Source organism: Humulus lupulus, chromosome 1, assembly GCF_963169125.1.
Source record: "Humulus lupulus chromosome 1, drHumLupu1.1, whole genome shotgun sequence".
In the NCBI taxonomy this organism is placed as follows: Eukaryota; Viridiplantae; Streptophyta; class Magnoliopsida; order Rosales; family Cannabaceae; genus Humulus; species Humulus lupulus.
The window spans coordinates 256,030,795-256,048,485 of NC_084793.1; the positions used below are offsets into that span (position 1 = coordinate 256,030,795).

The window sequence follows — 17,691 nt, forward strand, 5'->3', positions numbered from 1 at the left end:
CGAGTAAATAAAGGCTTTCGGACTGAGTCCCGGCCTCTGAGATATCGATCATACTAAATCTGGTAGTAAGATTGATCCCAACCCTTTAGGTTTGAGTTCCTGCACTCATAACCTCCCCAAGCCCAAAATCCCTTAAGTGTCGCGACTCCCAAACATTTGAGTCGTCCGCTCAAGTCAGAGGCCCGAGCCTCCTTCTTGCCTGCACTAGCTCCGTGGCGCACCCTATCAGGAACCGTAGCTAAAAAGCCCCATATCCACGTGCTTCTCCTTCGCCCAATTTGAGCCGCGACGCCCTAAGTACAGGGTCGCGACTTGACCTGCAAACTCAGTTTTTTCTTTGTTTTTCTCATGCCAAATCCCTTCATAAACCTAACCAAACATAGCCAGATCCCATCAACAAAGTTCCCAAACAACTCAACAGCCCAAAACCATCAAAATCCAAGTTACAATCCAATCAAAAACTGATCAAAACTAAAAATCCAATCAAAGCTTATGAACTCAAAAACTCAAAACTTAAAGTTTGGATTACCTCTGATTAAGTCGTTTTCCAGTTGAATCCTCTGGCTATCAAGCTTCTAGTCTTTCCTAGAATCGTTATGACTCTAACCTTGCTTGAATCCAAGCCCTAAAACTCGAGTTTCCTTCAAAAATGAAACGAGCGGTAAAAATGAGAATGGGAGAGAGAGACAGAGTAAATGTTTGAATGTACTTTTCTGTTTTTGTCAGGTTACTTCGAACTCAAGTAACCTTAAGTAAAACCCAAGGCTTGGAGTCCCAAAAACGCCCCCGAGGGTAAAATAGTCAAAATTCCTAGAATTCCCTCATAATCTCACTAACTCCAAATATTGATTCCCATTACCCAATATCCCAGTAATGTGCTAAATACTCAATATACTCCTTGACTCACCCCGAGTCAAGTATTGGTCTGGTTGTGACTTTCCTGCTAACTTGCTCCCTAGGATTGCCTCGTGCCGAGTAACCCAAATATATCCACATAATAATGTGGTCTCACACATATATCACATATATGCCAAATATACCCATAACGGGCCAAATTATGAAAATTTCTCTTATGATTAGAAACGGGCCCACATGCATATTTAATACACCTAAACATGCATAATAAGTCATATTATAATATAACTCACATAATCATATAATAACACCCAAATACATCACATAAACACATAATTTCCATAATTTTCCATCCAGGCCCCCTAATCAAGGACCTAAGCCTTATTAGGTAAGTTGGGACGTTACAATACCAGTCGAGTTGACCCCCCCCCCCCCCCCCCCCCCAATCACATAGACGAAGTACGTATGACCAAGCTAAAAATGATCAATTATTACCAAATACTCTTGATCTGACCAAAGAACGACGAGAGCAATCACAATTGCGGGTAACTGCTCACCATAAAAAATTTATTCGATATTTCAACTCTCGAGTCAAGGATAGAAAGTTTGCCACAAGAGATTTATTCTTGCAACAAGTGTTCTAAAACACTAAGGATCCTGATGTAGGAGTTTTGGGGCCTTACTGGGAAGGACCGTATCAGATCGTAGATATTTTACAGCAAGGCACCTACAAACTTGCTTGATTAAACGGTGAACTAGACACAAGATATTGGAATGGCGAACATCTAAGAAAGTATTATCAATGGCATTGGTCGCCATGCACATACTTGCCAATTTTGCTCAACCAGTGTATTTCTTGTTTTTGTTATTTTTTTAATTCAATAGACACGGTTTTGTCCATTTTATTACGAGTTATTTACAAGGGAGTGTGCTTGACACATTCAAATTTTGCCAATTTTTGTTATTTTAACAAGTATTGCTTAACATGTGTGATTTTTCTTAACAAGTATACTACTTTATGAATATTATTACGAGCAGTAGGTTTAGCTCGAACAGGCCTGGTTATTTGGCAAGTGACCAATGACTTACCTCCTTGATCACTTGGGGGGGCATATAGGATATACATAATATCTCATAAGCAAAAGAGTAAAAAGCACAACTGAGTAATACTTATTTTTTTTAATGATTTATAAAGTATTGTGCTTTGTTAAAAAAAACATAAAAATTAAAAACTTTGCTTGTTCACACGAGCAGGAAATTTAGAAAACTCATGTAGCAATTAATTGTTATATATAGTCAAAGTTAAACAAGAAGCATAGTGTATGTAATGCAAGAAAAATATTACACAAAATACCTGAGATTAAAAGTTGTTCGGATAGCCAATGTTTTTACACCACGAACATTATTGCTCGGGTGATCCAAAGAAAAACAGAAAAAGCTCCAGCATCATTGGTCGACCACCTCCTCCTCAACCTCCTCACGAGACTGGTCGCCATCTGGATTCAAGGAGATTTATGGCTCAAGATTCTCAGGAGAAGTAGCTCTAGCAGCCTCGCAAGCAACGCACTTGGCAATCTCCATTTCTCAGAGACCAGCATACATGTATTCAAAATTTTCCTCCTTGTTGTTTTTCCAAAACATGAAAAAAAAATTGGAGGTGGCATTTTTGAACCTAGACATATCTGAGGAATGTTTCCCCCTTTACTGAGAAATTTCCTCCTCGAGCCTTTTTATCCGCTCAGCGTTGTCCTTCTGCTTTTGTCCGTGCTCCTTGAGGAGGCGAGCCTGCCTTGTCTCCTTCTCTTGGAGAGCTTTAATAACTTGGCTCTTCCCCTCAATCTTTGTGATCTTCTCTTGTAGATCCTTCTCAAGCTCCTTAGCCTTGTCATGGTTCTTTTTATTGGCCTCTTTGAATTTCTCCAAAGTGGCCATGGTCTTTTTCAACTCGTCGACAACCGCTTTTGCTCGAGGCCGAGTGTGGGCAAGTGTCATCACACCTTGCAAGAATATAAAAGTTAGACATGAGTAGAAGACTAAGATCAAATATACAAATGATAATTCAAGCACTTACTGACACGTCCTCTGAGATGGCTCGACCATAGGCCTGGTCCACAGAGGCCTCCTCAAGGGTCGCAAAAGCCTTAACACTTAGGCAATGCTGAGAGAGCTTGAATGTACGGGTGTAGATGGCCTTAATGGAGGCCTTGAGGTGTTGGATTATGACTAAAGAAGTGCTCAGGTCAGCCGCCGAGGCTACTGGGGAGCCGATCGACGAAGGAGGAGCTTGGTTGGCTGGAGGAGTCTGGTTTGAAGGAGGGGTGATTGTCTCTGTGGGAAGAGTGCCTCACTTGGGCTGTTTAGCTGCAGCTCTTTGCTTGACCCAACACCAGCTGTTGTAACGTCCTTCTAATCCAGGATCATTACACTGTGTAATTAAATAGTGCTTTACTTGCTAAACGAGTCATTTGGACTTAAAACATGTAATTGAAACTAACCACATGTTTAGGTACTAAAATTTTTGGTCAAAAGGCAATCATTTAATTAAAAGAGTTTGATTTCAATACATGGGATCCCAACAGAGTTTCAAAACGGTTACAAACTCAAAATGAATACAAAATTCAACCTAAGCGGCAAAAGCAGGGTCCAACCCTAGTTCCAACTGAGAACCTCAGTCGTGGCGGTCGAGCAGGCCGCATATATACACCCTGCCCCTGAAGCTCTCCAACTTATGCCTGGTCCAGCTTTTCCTTTCCCTTACCTGCACCATTAAGCACCCGTGAGCCGAGGCTCAACAAGAAAACATAATCATGCTCATAAGCAATAAATCATCATATCACAAAATCATAATCAACATGCCTAGCAGTAATACCCTACTCGTGCATGCAATCAATCCAGATAAGTGACTATAAAGCCACGCTAGGGCCTAATTCCAAATTCCTTGTATAACCAGCCTTAGAGTTGGCCAAGCGTACCTGGCTTTTATTATTTCAAGCGGCCATAAGGTCGTTCAAGCGTATATCATGATTTCTGGTTAGCTTAACCACATTGGCTGACGTTCAGCACACTATTGTCGCCCTCAACTCATGAGTCGAGCCTTTAAACCCTCAACTTACAAGCCGAGCCTTGTAAATCCTCGACTTATAAGCTGAGTCTTTTAATATATCCTTGACTAATAAGCCGAGCTTTTAATCATATATCATAGATAGATCCTCGACTTATAAGTCAGGCTTTTAGGCTGATACAATAAATAGGTCCTCAACTTATAAGCCGAGCTTTTCAGTCGATTATAATCGATAAAATCTCAAATTATAAGTCGAGCCTTTCAATCAGATATAACAAATAACCCTCGACTTATAAGTTGAGACTTTTAATCAGATATACAGATAAGAAGATATTACTTAACATAGGTAAGCATAGTGCAATCAACATGTTTAATACAACATTCTCAGCATGGTTATAACCATGTTCTATAACCAGGCCAAGCCATAAACACAGACCGGGTGCAGTTTTCTTAGCTCAAGTCCTGAGTTAAATAGTGTTTGACGACCCCGAGTGCGGTCCTTTTCTTCCGAGCCTAATGGTTCACCCTAGTCACAACCACAACAATGAATAACTATCAAGAATCAAACTAATAAAGGCTTCTGAACCAATTCCTAGCCTTCCGAACCTTGCATTCTACTAACCTTGGTAGTAGAACCATTCCCGAGCCCTTAGGTTTGGGTTCCCAGCTCCCAAAACATACTTGTTATCGTTTCCCTAATTAGGGCTGCGACGCTCAATAAGTCAGAGAGCCTGAGCCCAAAACCATTGGACACGTGCCATGGTGCAACCCACCCAGCACTGCGACGCCAAGGCAGTTCAAGGTACCTCCCCTGTTCTCTAAGTTCACGAGGGCCGCGACGCTTCAAGAACAGTGTCGCGGTGCAACAATGCGAACTTAGAAAACCAATGATTTTCATAATCGCCAACTTCCCAAAAATCATCCCTAAAGATGATTTTCACCTGTTTCGACCACAATAATGGTCCCAATAGCTTAGAAATACAACAACCAACCTTAAAACTCAATTGAACAACAATATTCCATAAATTCCATAAACTTCAAAACTTTTAAAGAAAACAAACTAAGACTCAAACAATTGAGTTACCTTTGATGGAGTTCGATTCCCAGTTGGATCCTAAGCTTAAACAACTTCCAATCCCACCAAAAGCTTGCCTCAAAACCTTAAGGATTAAGAATTTCTCCAAAACTCAAACCAACCTAGGGAGAGAAAACGTGAGGAGAAAGAGAGAGATTGTTCTGTTTTGTTTTCTAAACTGAGCTAATAAGCTTCAGCTTACTTATGGCAGCCCATGGTCAAAATGACCATAATGCCCTCACTCCCTAAAATCCTCTCAAAGCCCCTCAAGGGAAAAATCTTCATTGTACCCTCATGTCTCACAATACACTTAAAATTCTCAGTTAATTCCGCTAAACCCAGAATATCACTATTTTTCCCAAAATACGACTCATACTCTAGTGAGTTCCAGTAATATATTTAGCATGAACATATATATTTACTAACCTATATTTACTATCCTATAATAATATCAAATTTTTTTAGGTAGTTTTAGTTTGAGATGGGTAGAGTTTAGATGAAAAAAATAGATTGTCTAAAGAATATGTGGAGAGGAGTTGAATATTTCATAAAGTTTACAATAGAGAATGGAGATGTTTCTAATATGATATCTTGCTTAGTTTATAGGTTAACTACTAGTTATAGTTGCTAAACTTATTTTCATTTAATCCACAACTTATATACACTTTCTATGAGCTATAGTTGTTAAACTTATTTTCATTTAATCCACAATTTATATACACTTTCTATGAGCTTTTGGATAATTTTTGGTAGCATAATGTTATAAGATATATACTCTATAATTTGTCTATCTGTTGTAAATTGTTTGAGTTTTCTGTAAATATAAGATACAATCAATGAAATAGACCAGAGGGAAATAGAAAAAAAAAAAAAAAAAACCCTGCTCATATTCAATCTCGACGGGCTAGCCCGTCGAGAATGAAGCCTATCTCGACGGGCTTTTACTGGCTCGTCGAGATTACCTCTATCTAGGCGGGCTAGGCCTGTCGAGATTGCTCCATAGATGGTCGAAAAATGACCAATCTCAGTGGGCTAAAACCGTCGAGATAGACACCATTATCAATCTCAGCACTCAAATTTACGATGGGCCTGGCCCGTCGAGAAAGGAAATTTTTTTAGTAGTGAATACATTTTAAATAATAAATGATAATTAACAAACCCTAGATGAATAATATATCATATAATTATCTCTCAAAGAAAAATATGATTTTCTCAAAGCCTATTCCAAGATCTCATGTGTTGAGTACATCTTATGAATCACAAACAATCTCATTGTTTTCTTACGTGCCCACACATATCTTGAGGTGTAGAAAACTTTTTGAAAGATCGTGCTTTGAGTTCTTGTCAGAAAGCTTTTTGATTGGATGTTCGTTTATAAATACTAAAGGATAGCAATGACATTTGATAGATCTTCAAATGGTATGTTCTTCTTTATTTTATGTGTTTATGATTATTGTATGTATATTAATGAATCTGTTGTTTAAAAGTATTTTAAATAAAAAAAAACTGTAATCTCATGGCCCACCTATTGCTAAAAATATAACATTAGATCACAAAATTAGCACTCTATTAAAAATACTCTCAATCAAATCAACTAAGGTAAATCATACTAAAAAAATTATTACAATTCTAAGATAAATGTGATATTCTTTTTAAAAATAATACACAATAAACTACAACTTATACCTAAAATTTCAAACAAGTAAACAAATGGAATACAAAAATCAAGAAACATACTAATTTATTTTTCATGATAAAGTTCAAGGCTAATTTCAATTATTGCTATCTTTTAACTAATATGTGTATTCAAGGATGGAAACTATCATAGAAACTCATTTCAGTTTAAGATGTAGATATTCGTGAGTAGATGATTTTATGTGATTTGGTTTAATTGTTTTGGACCAACAACCTTCAAACTTCATATTAGTGGCTTAATATTTTCTTTGGTCTTGATTATTGCCAAAAACATGAGTCTATAAATCACCACCATCCCAAACAAGATCCCAACATCAACCCACTTGGAATAGCCTAGCTCCACTTGCCAAACACTCTTTAGAATTTCCTCACCGCTAATGGTGGACATCCCCCCTCCAGCTTGCTGATTTGGAAAAGTCAATCCTTGAAACTCATTCTTATAAAATCCTTGATTTGCGTACTTGTGGAATGCTATATAGTACATTGGATACCTCCAAAATGGTTTAGGAAGGTCATTTGGTAAGCGAAAAAAACCACCGTTTAACATCATAACACCTTGGATTCCAGCACCTGTGATGATCCCCATTAGGAAGTCTGGGACTATGCTTGCCACAATCATCATAAGGCTCTCAACCAACATCATACATACAAAGAGCATGATTGAAAAGTAGGCAAAATGTTCAACGCTCTTTTGAAGTCCAACAAGGTAATAGGCTATGGCTCCTGGGATTATAGATATGAGAAGCAAGTAGGGGATTGAAGAGAAAGTATTCCCCACTACAAATGAAGCCACTCCATAATGCCCATTTAGTCTTTCTCTCCCAAATATCTGATTAAGAAATGAAAATTAAGAATAAGGTTGGCTTATAATAAACAAGTTGTGTTGTAACTTTTAATTGTTATGTTTTGGAGTTTTCATACAAAATAGTATAAGTTAGATTTAAGCCATGTTTCACAAACTAAAACCCTATTAATGTATACAAAAGTAAAAAATTCTAACATGAAATTGTTATGTGACTAACCTTCATGTCCTCTACAAAAGATGGGAATCCACCAATAGCCATAAAAGTCAAAAAAGCTGCTACAAACATCAGCATTGCTCCTCTAGCCTGAAGTGAACAATGAAAGGTCACATAGTTAGCATTCAATTCCTTTACAAATCTACCGAGTTTTTCATATTGGTTTCTATTTTACAGCATGTTAACTAGGTGTATAAATTCAAATTACCTGAATTGAGCCATAACTAGAGCCAATGTCATAAAAGATGGTTCCTACACATAAACACAAGGCAATATAGATTGCAAGACGGAGCCAGTAGTAACCAAGATCGCGGTACATGTTCACAAATGATCTCTTAGTGAGAACAAGGCACTGGGTAAGGAAACTTGCTTGGCTTCCCTTCTTCTCTGCACTTCTCCCTTTCTATAAGAAGAGTAAAAGAAAGACAATTTCATCAACTAATTTACATGAACTTTATCTTCTCTTGGCTGTGTGATAAAATATCTATTTCTATATAACTTACCTTTTGACATATCTTGAAAACTTGCTGCTTAACTTGTTTAAAAGTTTCAGAAGACTTGTAGGACTTCACAAGAGTGTCAATGGCTTTTTCAGTTCTTGTATTGCTGCCATAACCTTGCTCTAAGTCCTACATTACCAATAACAATATGCTTACTAAAAAAAATTGTAAGTTTATGTTTTGTACATAGTCTCAATCTTTAACAAAAAAACTGATCAAACAAAATATATAGAAAACTACTTTTATGTAAAAGACTCACAACATCAAAGTCCTTGTTGATAGTTCTGAGGTAGTGATCAGATGGGTTTCTTAATGATGGGCAAGGAAAGCCATTTGAAGTAAAAAACTGCAACATATTAGTATTATTGATTAATTTCTCGTTAAATAAATGATCATGAAGGCCTTTTCAGAGGAAGTATAATATATGACCAACTCTTGGTTAGACATACCTCTTCTGCCATTGAAACAGGACCAAAATAAACAGTTCTACCAGAGGAGAGAAGGCACAAATTATGGAAAAGCTCAAAAACTTCACTGCTTGGTTGATGAATTGACGCAATAACTGTCCTTCCATCTCGACGCGCAAGATTAACAATGCGGCTCATGACATGGTAAGAGGCTGCACTATCAAGACCACTAGTAGGCTCATCAAGGAAGAGAAGCTTTGGCCGAGTCAAGATTTCGATACATATGCTTACTCTCCTCATTTGTCCACCACTGAGGCCTTTTACATTCCAACCTCCAATTCTTGTGTCTATTGACCCTTGCAAACCCATCTCTCTTATAGTTGTCTCGGCTCTTTCTCTCTTCTCTGATCTTGACATTGAATTAGGAAGTTGGAGCTGTGCTGAGTAGTAAACAGCTTCTCTGACTGTTAGCGTTTTCATTAAAGTATCATCTTGTGTTACGTAGGCCTAATAAAATCATGGTAAGTCAAGAAAACAAATGTATTTGTTAGCTTTAGGTGGATTCATTTCTCATGGTTTTCTAGTGGATTAGTGATACATTATAAAATGTGACATGCATGCAACAATGTAGCTAGGCCCTGGTCCCCCCTTAATTTTTTTTCTCTATATTTTTGTATATTATATTTTAAAAAAATATTAATACATATATTGACCCCTCTAAAATTGAAGAAAAACTTATTCATTTACATATTTTCAGTATGTTAGTATAATTTTTATTAATTTTTTTTGGCCTTATATTTTAGTCCTTCTAGGTGAGTGCATGCATAAATTTATATATATATATATATATGGTGTGTGAGAGAGTTTTCAGTAGCTTATTTTGCTTACCGAAATACCATAAGCAAGTGTTTCTTTTCGACCATTGATAAGTATTTTCCCTGTCTGCTTGGTCCGTGAACTCAATCTCCCTGTAATTAAATACGTATCAAATATAATCTTCTTTCTGTCTTTTCCTCCTAACTTTCCTTAATTACAGCCATATATATAGTGCAGTCTTTTATTGACAAGATTAATTTAATTGAATATTTTAGTTAGTCAATTAAAGAATGAAGATAAACTAAACAAAATCAACACATGCATAAAAGAGAGAATGAGTTCATATTAGTTAAAGCAAACGGATCGGAATATTATGCCTAATTTTTTTCCCTGTCTCCACCTACCACTAAACAACAACCCAGCCAACTCATTTAAAATAATCAATATATTTATAAAAAATAAATGATAATTTTTTAATCAAGTTGATTGCTCGTATGAAGATGAGAAAAAGAAAAAAAAAAAGAGTGGAATCAAAGCAAACAAGCAACCAAATATAGTATTAATTATTCCAAGTCATTATGTGACTGTCACCAATTCTTCCTATATATATATATATATTTTAATCGGATAATGTTTGGCCAAGCCTTACCAACATGTTCGCATAAGAAAAAAGTTAAAAGACAAATATGATAGAAAACTTCATACATTCGGTAAATAACCATAAGGTACCTTATGTTTTATGGAAAAATATATTTAGCACTTTATATTTTTAATAATACTTATATGATATTTTATAATTTAAAATTGTAAATATTTGGTACTTTGAATATAAATTTTATCAATATAAACAAACTATCTTCAATTATATGAGTTTTAAATTCAAATTTAATTATTTAATTACATATAACTAAGGACAGTTTAGTCATTTGATGAAATTTTATTGTTCAAATTTGAGTGCAGGATATCAAATAACTACAATTTCATATTACAAAGATACTAGATAAGTATTATTAAAAATATATGAAACCAATCTGCATTTCAATAAAACACATGCTACCAAATTATAATATTCCCTAAAATACAAATTTTAAGAAAATATATATCAATGGGGTTTATTGACCATTTAGGTACAAATAAATTGCTAACCATAAAATCAAAGCTTGTAAGACCAATATTTATATTGGTTGTGGACAAATATTCCTTCAAATTTAATGTAAGAAAATAATTTTTAATTAAATTCTTAACACAAGTAGAGATGTAAATGGAAGAAAGAAGTGTTGATCTTGTATTCTCCAAAAAAAAAATCATCCATCTTTGACCTTATTTCAGCTTAAATTTGAATGGAGAAATATTAATTTTTATATTAAAAATAATATAAAAATATAACTATATATATAGAGTAAATTACATGTAAGTACCTATTTATATAGAGAATTAATAAGTGACTCCAATAGCATACCATAATTAGTACAATTTAATATTGAGATTTACATCATTTAAATTTATAATTAATACAGAGGAACTTTGGCTGACAAATAGACACTCGTGTGTATATATATTTGTGAAGATAATACTTGTATATTACGTGCCCACAAAAGAATTATATATACTCCATCCCAAACCCGATATAGCCTATAGCTATTAGTTTCCATACATGGATTCGCCCTGTATTTAGAGATCTCGTTCACACCCCTAATTAATTAATTGCCCAAATCAGCTGAGTTATTTACATTTCTAACCAAGTATATCAACTTCTTTATTTTTTAACATTCAAATAGGATACAAAAAAAGACAAAAAGTTTCTTTAATGTGGTCTGATACGATTATTATAACCGACTCAGACCATCACATGGCATTGATAAATTAATCTGAACTCACATTTTTAACTCACATATTTGTATCAGTCAGTACTTAAGACGATCTATAATAATATGTGTATAAATTAATTATAAAATACAATTGACAGTATAGATATAGTTATATCTCCTACATATATGCGTAGTTGACAATATAAACAGAATAATGATAGTGGAATTAAGCAATACGTACACACCTGCCAAAGCATCCAAGAGAGTGGACTTTCCGGAGCCAGAAGGACCCATAATGGCCAAAACCTCGCCTGGTTGGGCGTAGCCGGTGAGATCTTGTAGGATCATTTTTGGTCCATTTTTCCCATCTGAAACTCTAACTCCCAACTCCCCCCATGTCAAACTAAAATTGCCATCTAACATTTCTTTTCCCAGCTCAGGCTTTTCAACCTCGTCAGATGAGTGATTATCTTTGTTCTTGCTATCGCCAAAGTACCCCTGAGACGGTGCCGTTTCAATAGCACCAAATTCAGTGCTGAATGGGAATTTCGTGCCAGCTGCTAATTCATGAGAACCCATAGTAGGATTATTTTGCATGATCTCCATCTCCAACTCCACCCTACTACTGGGATTGTTGTTTGGTGGATCTTTGAGAAGAGATCTTGTTGGGCTTGGACTTGGTGTCCATCTAGCCACCGCCACTGTAGGAGGCGTATCGTCATTCATTTCTAAGTATATTAATTATGAGTAGTATAGTAATGAGGAACTGCAGGAAAAGAAGAAGCTATATAGACTTATTATCAACACATAAGATATAAATATATATATATGATGATGATGATGATTCAGTATTTCCTCAAATTAATATAATATTCCAACTACTTCTTCATCGTCTTGTATTTATAGCTAGATTTCCATTATTATCCCATAGACACGTATCTAAAACGTTAATTAAATATATTTTATTCTATTAGACAGGTCACATTTTATTTTAGTTTTAATTTTTCGATCGATCTCATTTTTTAATAAGTGGGCGAGAAAACAATATATATTGTCAAATAGTACCCAAACAAGAACAGAGAAAAGGTTTTTTGTTTGTGTGCCTTGACCGATTGACGCGCCTTGTAGCGTTTCCACCAGCAATTTGTTTATATTAATATATTCCTCTAGTCCGTTAGACATAACGGAAAAAGAACACAGTCCTTTGATCTGTTTAAAATATGTGTGAGCTTGGTTATATCTATTCTATATAAAAAGCGTAGATAATAATTTTTTTTTAAGTTTTAAGAGTTTTTTTTTTCATTAACTTTAATCAATTTTTTTTATTTAACATAATATATTTATATTTAACTGTAGAATGTAAAAATAACTTAAATCTAAATAAAATTAAATAAATTAAAATATAATATTTTTTAGATATTTTACAATAATAATTATTTAAAAATAATAAAATAATATGTTTTATAACTTAAATAAAATTTAATTAAACTTAAACTTAATATTATATTAAACATATAATATATAATTTTTTTTGTCACTGCCAAATTAAAAAACTAGAACAAACATAAACTTAAACAAAAAAAAATTAAAATATGATATTTTTAAGATATTTTATGATAATTTAAATAATTAAACCATATTTATTTAAAAATAATAAAGACATAGATATTATTTTTTTTATCTTATAAATTTGTATCACTGTATGATAGTTTGTATTTTATCAAGATATTGAAGCTCTTTTTCTTTATCAAATTCAACAAATGACATTGTAAGATACATTAGAAACTAAAAATAGTTGTGTACGCCCTGGTTTTCCCACGGGCTGATTAGCAAGCCGAGCTGATGACTAATCGTAGTTATCTCATGAACTCCCCTAAGACCGGAGCTTCTGTCGTTAGCTCGAGGAAGCCCAAAGGGCTCCCCTCCATTGTCCAAGACTGGAGCAGGCCCCCTGAAGGTCGAAGGTCGAGTCCAGTATGCAGCTCGCGGTACGAGCTGGATATGGAGCTATGACCCCTTGAGAAGTAAACACATGCAAGGTAAACGTGCATATATCAAGCATCACGTGTCTGATATCCCCCTGACTTCTCGGACACGCAGCAGGAACGTGCGTGTTCAGACACCCACGGTGGGGTTGGGCCGTGCGGCCCATTACTTCCTTACCTATTGATTTGACCACACTTATGTGTCAGGTTTAGGAATTAATCATGAATGTCACAGAATTGATACGACAAGTAAGAAGGTCACGGGATGACCTCCCTACCAACTTCCAGGTGCCTTCTCCTATAAATATGGAGACCCTGGGAGTTGATAGGGGTTGGAAAAATAATCTCTTGTAAGAAATACTTTGTAACCAAATACTCAGTATAGATCAATAATATTGACTAGTGGAGTAGAAGGATTTTAACCTTCGAACCACTTAAAAACCGTGTCTTGAGTCACCCCTTTTGTCCTCTAAGATCATATATCTATTTCGGTTCACATTTAGCAATAATCCTTTTTCTCTCCTTCTCTTAATTACCTGTTGGCGAAGAACCGCGTCAACAGTTTGGTGCTTTCATTGAGAGCTTTTTCGATTAGTGCTGCTACAAACATCCAACTATGGTGACTACTCGGTCCAGGCATGGTAACGAGACAAAACAACATGATGGGCAGGAGGCTCATCATAACAAGTTCCTGAAGTCCGGCAGCGGCCAGGAAAACAGCCGGCGGGCCAAGACGATACTGGTAGTTCGGCACCTCAGCCGCCTAATCCGAACCCGTGTTATTATACTGCGGTGGAGATGGAGAACGCTCAACTGAGGAGCCAGTTAGCAACAGCCAGCCAGCAGATCCAGGATATCCTGGCCCGATTACCCCCTCTCACAACCAGCGTTAACGTCGGAGAGAGGCAAGGCGAGGCTCCTAAGTCTCGCCGGGATAACCGGTCCAGGCGTAGCCGTTCGGATAGGTTTCCGGCAGCCAACTCCACCCTTCGTCACACCATCGAGAGGCAAACTTCGAGGAAGTGCCTAGGACCGGACGACCACAGTACAGCCGTTCAGTCAGGACGTCGACTCCTAGCTCTCAACCATCCTCGAGAACGCCCAGGGGAACTCGAGGAAATTCTCGAAGGAGATCCGGGGGGGGGGGGGGGGGGGGCTCGCGGCGCCAGCCTGTCCCCGACGACCGTCCTGCGCCTCGTCCAGATCGCCCGGCGCAGGACCAGCAGGTTGGCCCGAAAGGCCCCCACCAAACTTGATCCGTCCAGACGGAACTAGGATTGCCTCCCCGTCAGGCATCCTCCATCTCCGATCAGATATCCGTCTCCACCTCGGCCCGTCCAGGACATCCCAGCCTATGGGAGTAGGAGGAACCTGCCATCAACTGGACCTTCCCGGCGTAGCAGGGCGCCAGGGGAAAGCTCAGGTCGTCACCGCCATAGGCGGACTCCAAACCTATCCAACAAGAGCCATTGGACCGGCAGTCGCCAAAGTGATCTCTCTGGAGGAGACCTGCGCCAGCGGTTGAGTTCGGCACAAAGTCACCAGAGCACCCAGGGAGGTGACCTGCGAGATCGCCTCAACTCTCACAGAGAAGACCGAGCTGGAAGTGGTGGCCAGGCTCGTTCAGGGGGGGTCCTGTCCAAAATACGCAACGGAGGGAATGTCCCAAATAACCTATCTCAAGATAGGAGGGGCAATAACCCACCAAATGTGTACAATGGATCCAGAGCTGTTGAACAGCCCCGGAATAACCAAGGACATCAGGACCAAACCCTCGATCGCCTGACCCAGATGGAGGAGCTGATGAGGAAACTTCTATCAGAAAAAGAAAAAGAAGAATATGATTCAGGGGACGAGATGGAACTCTTCGCCCCCAACATAGCAGCGACGACATACCCGTCTGGTTTCTGTATGCCTCATTTGTCAAAGTTCAACGGGGACGGAGACCCGTCGGACCATTTAGGGATGTTCAACACCCTAATGATGGCCCATAATATTGGCCCGGAGCTGAGATGCTTGATCTTCCCCTCCACACTGACCGGACCTGCCAGACAGTGGTTCAAGCAAAGTAAAAAACAGTCAATCAGCTCCTGGAAGGCCTTCTGAGCCGACTTCAAAAGGGCATTCCGAGCCTCTCAGGCCGCCCGTGTTCAGGCCGACTCCCTGGCCAACGTGAGACAGCAGCTCGGTGAGACTCTGAAGGCCTACGTGAGTAGATTCGCAAACGTCGCTGCTCGGGCTAGAGACGCGGATGATAGCTCTAAGCTCATGGCCATGAGAACCGGTATCCTTGTCGGAGGAGACCTATGGAAGGATATACAGAGGAAGGGAGTCAGCTTGGTCAACGAATTCCTTAACAGGGCCCAAGAGTGGATAAACTTGGAAGAAGCCGAGGCCTCAGCTGCGGGAACCAGCCAGGTTCCCGATCAGCCTGCGGGAATAGGGGCGGAGGTTGTGGCAATGACCCCGAACGTCGCGCAGAGCAACCAGCCCGGTGGAGGCAAGAGAAAGGGCAATGGCGAAAACAGTCAGCACGGCCAAAAGAAGAATAAGTCCGTGGATAAGTTTAAGCCTGTTTTCACGACATATACCGAGCTCACCCAGTCCAAAGAGAGTATCTTCTTGGCCAACTCTACTCGGGTCCCCTGGAAGAGGCCGGAGCCATTGAAGCACCACAAGGGAAAGAGAGACACTTCCAAATTTTTCCGTTTTCATAACGATGTGGGCCACAATACCGACGATTGTAGGCACCTAAAAGATGAGATCGAGACTCTCATCTGAGCCGGTCCCTTGGCTCAATACTCGCGGAACAGGGTCCCAGCGAGTCGACCTACTCCAGAGGTCCCAGCCAGTCAGCCCGGGTCCCGGGTAGATCAGGACGTCCCTCCTCTCGTGGTCGGAGGAGAGATATCCACCATCTCTGGAGGACCGCACATGGCTGGCACGAGCAGAGGCGTCCAGAAGAGATATGTGAATGAACTAAAGACTCACAACGGAGTGGAGTTCGTCCCGGAGCAGCGCCAGTCAAAGCAGCAGCGATTGGAAAGACAACCAATCATTTTTACGGAGGAAGATGCAGTCCATGTCCAGTTCCCTCACAATGATCCCTTGGTTGTAGCAGTCCAGCTCGCCAACCAAAGAGTGAGAAGAGTGCTAATAGACAACGGGAGTTCGGTGAACCTCCTATTCCGGTCCACCTTAGAGAAGATGGGTTTGACCGTCGCCGAGCTAAAGGCGACCTCCATGATGCTGTATGGTTTTTCGGGAGAAGGATCAGCGGCAATAGGGACGATCGAGCTGGTGATCACCCTAGGGGAAGAGTCTCGGACAGTCTCCAAGCTACTCGAGTTCGTGGTCATAGACTGCTCCGCTGCTTACAACGCCATTTTGGGTCGGCCTACGCTCATAGCTTTCGAGGCCATCACTTCCATCCGACACCTCGCCATGAAGTTCCCCACTTCGACGGGAATCTGCACGATCCAGGGCGATCAGCTCGCTGCCAGGGAATGCTACAGCATTTCCATGAAGGGAAAATCTAAACCCGGGCAGTTGGATATGGCCATTCTGAGTGAAGAGGAATCCCAGGAACCCTTGGTGGCTCCTGAGATTGAAAAACCTCAAAACGCCAAAGGGGAAAATGTCGCCTTGAGTGAGGACATTGACCCCCGAGTAGGCGAAGACAAATCCGAGCTCCAGGCTATTGAGGAGCTCGAGGAGGTGAACCTTGATCCACAAAATCCATCACGGATGGTCAAGCTCGGGAAAAACCTCTGTAGCAAGAGGAAGGCGGAGCTGATTACGTTTCTGCGGGCTAACTTAGATGTATTTGCCTGGTCCCACGAGGACATGGTGGGAATTAGCCCGAGTGTCATCATGCACACGCTCCATCTGGATAAAAGCGTTCCTGCCAAGTCTCAGAAGCAAAGACGTTTAGGAACAACCCGGGCTGAAGCCCTAGAAGAAGAAGTAGCCCAACTTAAAAAATGTGGTTTTATCCGTGAAGCCAAATTTCCAATTTGGGTCGCCAACCCCGTGCTAGTTCCAAAGCCCAATGGGAAGTGGCGAACCTGCATTGACTTCTCCGACCTGAATAAAGGCTGCCCCAAGGATTGTTTTCCATTACCAAGGATCGATCAGCTGGTGGATGCCACGGCGGGGCACGAGCTCATGTCCTTTATGGACGCGTACTCAGGCTACAATCAGATCGCGATGAATCCGGCGGACCAGGAACACACCAGCTTCATGACCCCGACTAATGTCTATTGCTACAAGGTCATGCCTTTCGGTCTGAAGAACGCCGGAGATACCTACCAAAGATTAGTAAACAGAATGTTCGCGGACCAGATCGAAAAAAACATGGAAGTGTACGTTGATGCATGCTAGTCAAGTCAAAGACTGCCGACAACCATGTTTCCGACCTGGAAGAATGTTTTAAAATACTACGAGAATACGACATGAGGCTCAATCCCC

The 17,691-nt window shown here is 39.4% G+C and overlaps 1 protein-coding gene across 1 annotated transcript; it reads right to left on the reverse strand.

Moving 5' to 3' along the window:
• Positions 1-6,567: 6,567 nt before the first annotated feature.
• LOC133805760 (ABC transporter G family member 1-like) lies at positions 6,568-12,089 on the reverse strand. Its single transcript, XM_062243920.1, has 8 exons — positions 11,482-12,089; positions 9,501-9,580; positions 8,655-9,119; positions 8,465-8,551; positions 8,209-8,334; positions 7,914-8,108; positions 7,709-7,795; positions 6,568-7,515 (listed from the first exon to the last, which is right to left on the reverse strand). The coding sequence occupies exons 1-8, from the start codon at positions 11,960-11,962 to the stop codon at positions 6,910-6,912; spliced, it is 2,127 nt and encodes a 708-aa protein (XP_062099904.1). The 5' UTR covers positions 11,963-12,089; the 3' UTR covers positions 6,568-6,909.
• Positions 12,090-17,691: the final 5,602 nt, after the last annotated feature.